The sequence below is a fragment of the Ictalurus punctatus genome, unplaced genomic scaffold, assembly GCF_001660625.3.
Source record: "Ictalurus punctatus breed USDA103 unplaced genomic scaffold, Coco_2.0 Super-Scaffold_100, whole genome shotgun sequence".
Classification (NCBI taxonomy): domain Eukaryota; kingdom Metazoa; phylum Chordata; class Actinopteri; order Siluriformes; family Ictaluridae; genus Ictalurus; species Ictalurus punctatus.
The window spans coordinates 3,365,179-3,377,542 of NW_026521086.1; the positions used below are offsets into that span (position 1 = coordinate 3,365,179).

Genomic DNA, 12,364 nt, shown 5'->3' on the forward strand with positions numbered 1-12,364 from the left:
AACATGAACAGCACGCCCCAGGTAGCCAATTTGAGCGAGATTGCATTGGATACTAGGAGGTCCATCCCTGAACTTTCTATTCAAGTTTTGTGGCAATAACCTAATGGGAAACTTTTCAATTATCTGATATCTGATTGGCCAATGACAGGCATGTTTTTTTTCAGTAATTAAGTCATCATGAGAATCTATTATAGATTAGCACATACGGTATATCTACCATATCAAATTTCAGCTTGATCAGACATACAGTTCCTCATAAACAGCTATCTGATCTTAGCTCTGCTCCATTTGTATGACCAAATTTGGCACATAGCAAAAAATGCTAAACTAACTTTTGCCAACTAGTGCTAGGATGTTTGGCCTAGCTTCAGAAATTTGGTGACAGTCCTCATTAATTAATTTTTGGTGTGATGCTCAATAATTATCAAAAACATGTTGACATTTGTAAACAGCAACATCTCACTTTCCTGGGTAATGGGAGGAAGTACTACAACCCCAATTCCAAAAAAGTTGGGACGTTGTGAAAAATGTAAATAAAAACAGAATGCAATGATTTGCAATCTCATAAACCCATATGTTATTCACGGTAGAACATAAAAAACAAATCAAATGTGTAAACTGAGGAAATGTAGCATTTAAAGGAAAAAAAATAGGTAACTTTGAATTCATGGGCGCAACACGTCTCAAAATAATTTGGGCGGGGCAACAGAAGGCTGGAACAGTAAGTGTTACTAAAAAGAAACAGCTGGAGGAACATTGTGCTACTAATTATGTTAACTGGCAACAGGTCAGTAACATGATTGGGTATAAAAAGAGTATCTTAGAGAGGCAGAGTCTTTCAGAAGTAAAGATGGGCCTCTGTACACCAATCTGCGAAAAACTACATCTACAATTTGTGGAACAATTTCAGAATAATGCTCCTCAATGTAAAATTGTGAAGGCTATGAATATCTCATCATCTACAGCACATCATATCATGAAAAAATTCAGAATCTGGAGAAATCTGTGGCCCGAGTCTCTTTCCATAAATCTTAAATCAACACCTCCTTATAGATAGCTTCACCATATCAATGACTAAAAGTTTTTATTAAAGTAGTATAGCACAAATCTGTTTATTATTAGACTTTGATTATGTGGAATGTTTGCCAGAGACGTCTCTGTGAATGATTTGCTATCATAGAAAGGATAACTTATTACAATGAGCACATTAATATAAACCTGAGATATGAATTGCAACCTTCAGACCTTCTGACCTATCAGATTCCAGAGTGCAACAGCAGTGTGATATAATTTGTATTTAATACACTAAAATGTCTATTTATAGTTCCATGAAATTTGCAGAAAATCAGTTTACTGTTACTTATTTATTAATTCATTGATTTATTTCTTTTACCTGAGTGATATTACAGTCAAGAATTTTGTCATTCTGACTTACAGGTGGCAGAAATATATCTGAAACAAGAAGAAGAAGAAGCGGAAGAAGAAGAAGAAGTGTTCAAAGAACAAAAAGAAAGAAAAAACATCAAATGTGTGAGGTTTGGGTTTAGCACTTGAAAATACTAGCTAACTGATGTTATAGGTTTATTAATTAGAAGTACTGGAAGTTTTTTAGTTTGTTTGTTTGGGAAATGTATCCATGAAAAATTATTACCACAGGGTTTGTACAAGGTGCTTGAATTTGGCATTTGGAAATTTAAGTACTGGAAAACCTTGAAAATAGCCAATTTTTTTTATGTTAAAAAAGTGGTTAAAAAGTGCTTGAATGATAAAACATCAATAAATAAAAAATAACAATCACTTTAAAAGGTTTATTTTCAAAAGAACACGAATACAATCCTTTCACTCAAAATATGACTCCCCGCTGCAGCCCCTCCTCCTCCTCCCGTTCACTCATTCATTTTAACAGGGACAGCTTCGGTCCACTTCTCAGACCCCTTTAGCAACTTTTTTTTTTTTTTTTTTAAAGCATCTAGCAACATATCTAGCGACTTTTTGGACAAACCTTAGCTAGTTTCCATAGAAGATAATGGCCAGTACTGCGCGACGAGTGCGAGGTCCTGCTTTCAGAAACAGAAAAAATGTCCAGAATGTCTCTGAAACACTTCAGCCTATGATTAGCCATGGATTCCTGGGAGGACACTGTACCAGTCTCTGAGGATTTCTTCTCATCACTCCACTGTAAAAACAAACAAACAAAACAAACAAACAAACAAAAAAAACCCAAACCACTAAATGCTGGCTTCATCTTCTTTTAACTTGATTGTCAGTGCTCAACTCAAACCAACAGCAGTATTATTAATAATATCAGGAATGATTGTGTCTAAAATCAACCACTGATTATATCCCACTTGTTTGTTTCTAGATTGTATGATTTATTTAGCCAAATCTAAACTCACTTCTCCATTTGTGTAACTGGATACTCAGGATAATAAAATTTCACTCTCGTTTCCATCCATCCCCATTTTCTACATCTCCTATCATACAGGAACCTTGAGCCTATCCCAGAGATCATAGGGCACAGGACAGGGTACACCCTGGACAGGGTACCAGTCCATTGCAAGGCACACTCACATATACATTCACACACCCATTCATACACTACAGACACTTTGGACATGCCAATCAGCCTACCATGCATGTCCCTGGACAGGGGGAGCAGCACAGGGAGAACACGCAAACTACGCACACACAGGGTTGTGGTGGGAATCAAACCCCCAACCCTGGAGGTGGGAGGCGAACGTGCTGAGAACTAAGCCACCGTGCGCCCCACTCTGGTCTCTTTAATAAAAATGTGACACACAGAATAGCACAATGTGCTATCAAATAAATAGTGGGTGACTGTTTTCTTTATAGTGTATATGCACTGTGAATGATTTCTTATTTAAACACATAAATGTAACTGACATGCTGCTTTATTAAATCATAGCAACTTGAGCACCTGCCTAGCCCAACTCTGAATATGAGGAACTTTCCTACACGAATATTGACATAACTAATGGTCTGCACTTATATAGTGCTTTTTAACCTTAGCAGTGTTTCCCATTCACCCATTCTCACACCAATGGTAGCAGAGCTGCCATGCAAGGTACTAACTTGACATCAGGAGCAGCTTGGGGTTCAGTGTCTTGCCCAAGGACACTTCGAGTCATGTGGGCCAGGAATCGAACCTCCAACCCTACGATTAGACAACCTGCTCTACCACCTGAGCACAGCCACCAACTAGATAACTAGATGTTTAAGTCAGCTTATCCCATTCCTACATTTTCTTGTTACATATAGATTAAGTCTCTTAAGTGTTTCCTACATGTATATATATTTTTTAATGTGCATATGTCTACCAATATGTAAGCCAATGCATATGTTTTACACTACTAATACAAAATGTCCCAGTGAGGCCTTCCACACCCATCAAAATATTGCCATCTCACTGTTTGACAGAAAAAAAATATAACAATGATGCTTTAGAATTAGATAAATTAAGTTTCTGCAAGATATGAATCGAACTATTCATTTAGAACTCAAAAAGTACACTAATGGCTTTAGTAATGACCACTGTGTATCCCATGTAGCACACTAACCCTAATGTGTATGACCGCATGTACTATGTTGCAATAATAATAATAATAAAATTTATTATTATTATTATCACCAAATAATCACTTCACTGGACAGGAATGTGATGTAACGACACAGGACAGTTAGCAGGAAGTAAGCGCAGGAGCGCCGTCTTTATTGATAAACAAACTAACAAAACACAAGAAACGCGGTCTATGCTGAACAGGACTAGCTGGATCAACCATGGAACTACAGTCTAGGCATTACTCGAAAACAGAACATGGAACTGAGACCGCTAGCATGCTACACGCATTCTAACACAGTGCTAAAGCTATACTCCTTAAACACTACTAACGTTACAAACTATAATACTGCGCGAAGTGCGCAGCCGCACGAGGGGTTTAAATAACCAACATAATTAAACTAAAGCATAGACACCTGGAGAAATAAAGACACACCCTCGAACACAAGCCAATACCTGGACAGGAAGTAAGTCAAAACAAACGAGCCGCGCGTGTCCATATGTCAGAGTCTCGTGCACGCGCGCTCTGCAGCAGTCTTTGTGCTTCGACGCCGCAGCGCCATCCACCGGCGGAAGCGTAACAGATGTAAAAACAGACTTAAAAACATTGAGTCATTTAATACAGGTCAACTGTTTTCTATTATACAAGCAGCGTGTGTGTTCTGTTTCATTTTCTTTTCAGGGATAAACATACTGGAGGTTTTTTTGTTGATCTGGCACAAAATTAAATGGAACTAAGTTACATTAAAAAGGGGGAAACTTTGGGTACCAAGGTTATAAGTTATAAACTAGGGAACATTGAGAGAGAGAGAGAGAGAGAGAGAGAGTGAGTTGGCATGTGGTCTGCGTCTCTGTAGCACCGCTGTTCTACAGTAAGTGCTGAGGGCGAGACCTGAATATCGGGCTGCCAGATCGCTTCATTTCAACTATAACTATTAAATGGATGGGAGTGGGGGATGGGGTTAACATTTGACCAACCAAAATCATTTCAAAATTGAGACGTAAAAGTCCTGAGGTTACAAAGGAACCCAGGGTAACTTCTAAGCAAACAAAGGCCTCTCTCACATTGGCTAATGTTAATGTTCATGAGTTCACCATCGGGAGAACACTGAACAACAATGGAGTGAATTACAGTGTTACAAGGAGAAAACCACTTCTCTCCAAAAAGAACATTACAGCCCATCTGCAGTTTGCTAATGATTACGTGGAAAAATGTTTTTTGTGGAAAAATATAACCTTTTGGTTTAAATAAGAAGTGTTATGTTTGGAGAAAGCAAACACTACATTCCAGCATAAGAACCTTACTTAGAAGAACCTTTCAATAATTGATGGAACAATGAATTCTGAATTATAACTGAATTCTAAAGGAAAGTTTCAGAACATCTGTCTGTGAACTGAATCTCAAGAGAAAGTGGGTCATGCAGCAGGCCAACAACCCTAAGCACACAAGCACACAAGGGTCCACCAAAGTCTGGTTAAAAGAGAATAAAGTTCATGTTTCAGAATTTGCCAAGTCAATGTCCTGACCTTAATCCAATAGAAATGTTGTGGAAGGACCACAAGCAAGCAGTTCATGTCAGGAAAATCACCAACATTCCAGAGCTGAAGCTGTTCTGTACTGAGAAACGAGCTAAAATTCTTACAAGCCGATGTGCAGGACTGATCAACAGTAAAAACAGGGAAAATGTTTAGTTTCGGTTATTTCTGACCAAGTGGTTCACACCATATGCTGAAAGCAAAGGTTCACATAGGATCACATAATAGAAAGAAAACATTCTACACACCGTTATACCACCAGCAGCAGTCTGGACTGTTGACACAAGGCAGGTTCATGCTGCTGATGCCAATGTCTGACCCTATAATCTACATGTCACAACAGAAATCAAGATTCATCAAATCAGGCAATGTTTTTCCATGCTTCAACTGTCCCGTTCCAGTGAGTCCACGCCCACTCTAGCCTCAGGTTCCTGTTCTTGGCTCACAGACAGGAGTGGAATTAATATGGTTGTAGCTTATCCACCTCATTTGGTTAGACATATTGTATGTTGCAAGAGGGTTTTCTGCTCTCCACACTTGTAAAGAATTATCATTACCATAGCCTTGCTGTCAGCTCGAACCAGTCTGTCCATTCTCCTCTGTCCTCTCTCATCAACAAGTTGTTTGTTTTTCTCCACCATTCTGTGTAAACTCAAGAGATTGCTGTCTGTGAAAATCCCAGATCAGCCGCTAAAATTCTCAAACCAGCTCGTCTGGCACCAACATTCATACCATCATCACTGAGATCACTGAGATTCTGATGTTTGGTGTGAATGTTAACTGAAGCTTACTGAAATACTTACCTGTATCTGCATGATTTTATGCATTGCGCAGCTGCCACACGAATTCGTTAAGTTCTTTTTCAAACACATCCTGCAGAAGCAAATAAGATCGGCACTCCAGCTGCTTTGAGTAGCCTAATGCAAAATGTATTCAAAATACTATTTTTCCTAAAACAGATCATTAAGAACTCCAAAACACCTGAAAGTGGATTCAAGGCACTGTATACAGTGTTACCACCACTGAAATCACCATTTAATTACATATGCTTCAACAGTTAAAATATATAATAAATAAATAAATACATTATTATTATTATTATTATTATTATTATTAATAATAATAATAATAATAATAATAATAATAATAATAATGATATGTGTAATTTATATAGCTCCTTACTCATAACCAGTGTCGCTTTACAATTACAATGTTTCAACAAAACATGGAACATGCGGTAGACTAGATTTGAGAAAAAATATGATTTATAGTTTACAAAGAAATATTAAATTTCTCATCAAAACACGATTTCACTGCTTATGCTAAGCTTAATTTACACAAGTTTCTAATTACAAGATTGAATTATATAAAGTGAGCGTGATCGATTCATGTAGTATTAATGTAAACCCATTACATTATGAAATCTTGTGGGGATGTTGGCACTGACAGGTGCTATAACTATAGTATTTAAATTAACATGATTCAAAGGTGTGTGATAGAATAGCACAGTGTTTTAATAAATTCAATGCTAATGAATATTAGGTGCTATTGTTAATGAATATTATCCTGGTGTCTAATATTATTTTTTGAGAACAGTTTCATATTAAAATACAATGAATCTGCACATTTTAACAGTTCAGATGGAGACGTTATTAATGTTTTGTCACATTAATGATTCTGTGTCTCATTGCCAAAAATGAAAACTTCTTAACTCTGAAAGTCAATTAAACAATGTTTGAAGGAGAATCAATAATAAATGTATCATCAGATGACTAAAGGGAATTGCTGGATGATCCGTCACATCAGTTTTAGCCTGACATTTTTGCTTTTGCGTCACACATTTGTACAACAGTTTTGATGAATCAGACATTGATTCATAAATCAGTTATCTCGCTGGATAAAACCTATACCTATATTATATATGTATATATTTATGTATGTATAAAATGTAAATGGAAGCTTTTTGCTTCATGTTTTTTTTTTAAACTTTTCTGTAGACTGTCGTTTGAGTCAAACTTATTTGCATTTGAAGAACACAAAGTGCATTTGCCTTTTAAATAAACTAAATAACCATTTAGTGATACACCAAGTGGACAGCTCAGAGTTTAAAGGGTCAAAGAAATGACTTTCTGATCTATGTCGAAGAAGGTAAGAAATTCTGATTTCAAGTATCAAACAGATTTCAAGTATTTTTAAAAATCTCGTTTTACAGTACACTATGATTGATTTAATATCACTTGTAAATTGTCATCATTTAAAAAGACAATACCTTTTATAGATTAAAAACACAACCTATCAAATGTTCCTATAATGTATATTTTTTGCGCAGGGATATGCATTTTCTCATTGCAGTCGATTCTGACCCATCAGCAAGGTAAGAATACAGTATAGTAGAATACAGAAATACACACACACACACACACACACACACACACACACACACACACACACACACACACACACACACACACACACACACACACACACACGCAAATGTCTGAGACCACATTGAAAATCTGTTTTTTTTTTCTCTTACATTTTGAGATAAATTGGTTTTAGAATTTATTCATATTTTAAACAAAGAAAGTAAATGTTTAATATTTTGGATATATATATATATATTCTTTTAAATTCTGCAACTGTAAACATTAAGAAACTCTGAATCTCTTGTAAATATTTTAAAGATTGTACTTTTTTATTTATTAATTTTGTATTGAAGTTGTAGTCAATAATACAATTTCGAATGAAAATTCTAAAATTAAATAATAAAAAAAATGCAAAATAGAAACATTTTCCACTAGTGCTCTCAGACTTTTGGCCCCGACTGTGTGTGTGTGTGTGTGTGTGTGTGTGTGTGTGTGTGTGTGTGTGTGTGTGCGTGCGTGCGTGCGTGTACGTGTGCATGTGCATGTGCATGTGTGTGTGTGTGTGTACGTAAACAAACTATTAATGAAAATAAGATTTTGTGTAAGATAAATGAATGAATAAATATGTTCTCTTCTCCCCTCCAGTCGATGTGGCCTTAGGAGGAATAGCAGTACAATCTTCTTTACATTAACAATTATCCTGCTTACTTTGCTATCGACGACAACAGAGCATCTAACATGAATTTCAACTCGTGTGATTACGGCTGCTCCTAACGCCATACAGACTTCATATGAATCCATAATGAACTTTTTCACACTATCTGTTGTTACCCAGATGAGGATGGGTTCCCTTCTGAGTCGGGTTCCTCTCAAGGTTTCTTCCTCTTAAAACATCTTAGGGAGTTTTTCCTCGCCACCGTCGCCACTCAGTGGCTTGCTCAGTTGGGATAAATTCACACCTTTAATATCTGTATACCGTGTTGATATTCTGTAAAGCTGCTTTGAGACAATGTCTATTGTAAAAAGCGCTATACAAATAAAATTGAATTGAACTGAACTTATGTTTACAGCCAAACTGCTCCACTGTGTGTAAGGGGCAGGGGAAACTGGTGCAAGCTGTTCAAAAGGTTTAGTTTAATTTAAGTTTGTCATTATATTCTGTACCTGCACACTTGCAGTGTAAATTCTGTCGGAAGTGACATGTTAGTAACGAGGACACGTTGCTGGTCACGCGCGGTGTAGACGCGCTGATACAGAGTGTAGCGCGAGTAAGATCTGTAATGTCTAATTCAAACATTATGATCAAAAGTAAAATAATGTCTAAAGACACCGAGATACAGAAACCACAAGGTGCAGTGAAAGTGAGTTTTTATTATTCATTTAGGACTATATATATATATATATATATAGTATTTATGCATTATTTTTTTTTTATAGATGCACAAAAAGCACCGAATTAAACTATAGTCCTAAATTAATAATATATATTCTGGTGTGTGTGTGTGTGTGTGTGTGTGTGTGTGTGTGTGTGTGTGTGTGTTGGGTTCTTTTCTGTTTTGTACAAACAGTTGTGTAAAGTTTTACTGTGAAGTTTATATTTGTTACACTCAGTTTGTGGACTTTATATTAAATAAACAAAAACAAATGGTACTGAAAGTTCGCTCCACCCCGTACGATTAATCAAAAAAATAATTGCCCAACTAATAGTAATAATAATAATAATAATAATAATAATAATAATAATAATAATATTATTAATAATAATAATAATAATAATAATAATAATAATAATGCTGTTAAACAGTTCAGAAGCTCCGTGTATTGTCCTTGATACGTGAAAACTAGACAATGCACAGTAATAACACTGATGAGCTGCGTTATTATTATTATTATTATTATTATTATTATTATTATTATTATTATTATTATTAATAAGCTCATAGCAACACTGATGAAATACACATACAGTACAAAAAAACCACACACACAAATAGAGAATGTGTTTAGCATTTTGTTTTTACATCTGCACATAATTTAGTCTGCACATAGTTTAGCAGCTGTTTTAGAATTAAAAATGTCATGTATAAGTCTACATAATGAGTCTTTATTGGTCACATATGCAGTAGAGCACAGTGAAATTGTTTTCTTCACATACCCCAACATGTCAGGAAGCTGGGGTCAGAGCACAGGGTCATGATATGGTGACCTGACCTTCTGATCAGTAAACCAGAGCCTTAACCACTAAGCCACCTCTGCCCCAGTGGTGAGAGAAACATGAATGTCCATAGCATCTATTACTTCTTACCCCACTATTTGCCAAATAATACAAATATAGACTTCTAAACACCGCTATTAAAAGCTTAATAAGAGAATACTGCAATTTTTGGGAAATTGCCGTTCCCGAGTTTGGCCACACGAGGGCAGTCATGTTCCATCCAGCACAACACACGCCGCCTAAAACAGAAGGTAGGTTGTAGGTATTTTACTATTACTACTACTACTTCTAATAATGACCTCAATCGAAGTAATTAAATACGTAATGAACATTGTTGTCTATATAGCTGACCTCATTTTTCTACACAGCGAGTTAAAGGCGCACAACTATCAGAATCCCAGTTCATAATTGTGTTTGATTGGCCAAGTAGAATAAAGTGTGCGAGGAGTCCGACTCTTTTTGAGCTTATTGGACATTACGCATTGCTGTAATTATCTCATTGGCACTACTTAATTGCTCATAGTTTATTTGACGAATGCAACTGCTGCGACATATTTTGCCAATCTTAAGCTCAGCCGTCATTCTGGAGGCGCAGTTTTGGTTGATGCATGACATTTAGGTTCAAACACAGTGTGTACATCGACTGTAACACAGATAGTGAAAATGGAAATGTGAAAAGAGAAGGCCAGTGATTAGAGAGAGAGAGAGAATGGGGAAGAAGAAGACGTTAGCAGGTGAAAAGCAGTGCCTAGTGTTTGTTTTAGAAAAAGAGAGCTATTGTGTGACCGTTGGCGTTAGGCCCGCCTCCTCGCCTGTTCTCAACTAGGTCCTGTCGAGTGTGGATAAATAGGTGGGCGCTGCGCGAGAAGTTTTATTGAGTGACTTGACTTCGGGAGCAGCATCATGTCTGGAAGAGGCAAGGGTGGTAAAGGACTCGGCAAAGGAGGCGCAAAGCGCCATCGTAAGGTGCTTCGCGATAACATCCAGGGAATCACCAAGCCGGCTATTCGCCGTCTGGCTCGCCGTGGTGGTGTAAAGCGTATTTCTGGTCTGATCTATGAAGAGACTCGCGGTGTGCTGAAAGTGTTCCTGGAGAACGTGATCCGCGACGCCGTCACCTACACCGAGCATGCCAAGAGAAAGACCGTGACCGCCATGGATGTGGTGTACGCCCTGAAACGCCAGGGACGCACCCTGTACGGTTTCGGCGGTTAAACGCTCTAACACCGAACGACGCGAACACAACGGCTCTTTTAAGAGCCACCCACATGTCTAGAAAAAGAGCTCTTCCGTGGGGGGGGGGAGGCTTTTTCTTTCGTGAAGCATAAGGCATCAAACGCTGTACAGCAGTAGCATAAGTGGTAGATCTATTTGTATTTTTTTGTAATAATTCTCTCTCTCTCTTTTATATATATATATATATATAACTCCGTATATATTCAATATTGTATTATATATAATATTGTACAGTATACAATATTAGATACATATATATTAAATATTGTAACTTGTTTGATTAAAACAATTTAGATTTTAGTAGAAACTTCTATATTTCTCTTTCTCATACGCACGCATGCATGCATATATAAGAGAGAGAGAGAGAAAAGTGGGGAAGTCAAGTTTTTTCTGTTTTTTCAAGCATAAGGTATCAAACGCTCTACACAAGTAGTAAAAGTGATAGATAAGAACTGTCTGTGTACATAAAAGGAATTTATTTTTGTTTTTTTGCACATCTTTATTTTTTTTATACATTTATATGCACAGTATTAAATATTATAACGTGTTTAAAATGAGTTACAAGACGGTTTTAGTAGAAACTTACTTCCGCATTTCTTTCTCTCTCTCTCTCTCTCTCTCTCTCTCTATATATATATATATATATATATATATATATATATATATATATATATATATATATATATATATATATATATATATATATGTGTGTGTGTGTGTGTGTATATGTATATGTGTATAATTTTTTTCAAGCCAATTGTTTTTTCATAGTGCACGTTGCACTGTAAATACAACGGCGGGAAGGGAAACAAAGCGTAGCGGAGGAGGGAGGAGCAGTAGGAGGCGCCATGCAGGAGGAGGTATCGAATTTTGGCCAATCAAAAAAAGGTGACTTGTGTGGACGTCATTAGCATGTGGGTCTGTAAATAGAGCGGGCGCGAGGCGGGCGTTAGTCATTTACTGTTCGTTTATTCGACAAGCAGCATCATGCCCGATCCAGCCAAGACCGCGCCCAAGAAGGGATCAAAGAAAGCCGTGACCAAGACGGCCGGCAAAGGAGGCAAGAAGCGCAGAAAGTCCAGGAAGGAGAGCTACGCCATCTACGTGTACAAGGTCCTGAAGCAAGTGCACCCTGATACCGGCATCTCATCCAAGGCCATGGGCATCATGAACTCCTTCGTGAATGATATTTTTGAGCGCATCGCCGGTGAGTCTTCTCGTCTGGCTCATTACAACAAGCGTTCCACTATCACCTCCAGGGAGATCCAGACCGCCGTGCGCCTGTTGCTTCCCGGTGAGCTGGCCAAGCACGCCGTGTCCGAGGGCACAAAGGCCGTCACCAAGTACACCAGCTCCAAGTGAAGCGCGTTACCGCCGTCTTCATCAACCCAACGGCTCTTTTAAGAGCCACCCACTTTTCATACAAAGAGCAAT

The 12,364-nt window shown here is 37.4% G+C and overlaps 1 protein-coding gene across 1 annotated transcript; it reads left to right on the forward strand.

Moving 5' to 3' along the window:
- The first annotated feature begins 11,863 nt into the window (after positions 1-11,863).
- On the forward strand, positions 11,864-12,364 carry LOC128629745 (histone H2B-like). Its single transcript, XM_053678497.1, has one exon. It carries the CDS (start codon positions 11,918-11,920, stop codon positions 12,290-12,292), a length of 375 nt encoding a protein of 124 aa, XP_053534472.1. The 5' UTR covers positions 11,864-11,917; the 3' UTR covers positions 12,293-12,364.

Excerpts from the sequence above, each read along its gene's own strand:
- LOC128629745 (XM_053678497.1), top strand. The coding sequence starts at position 11,918 with ATGCCCGATCCAGCCAAGACCGCGCCCAAGAAGGGATCAAAGAAAGCC.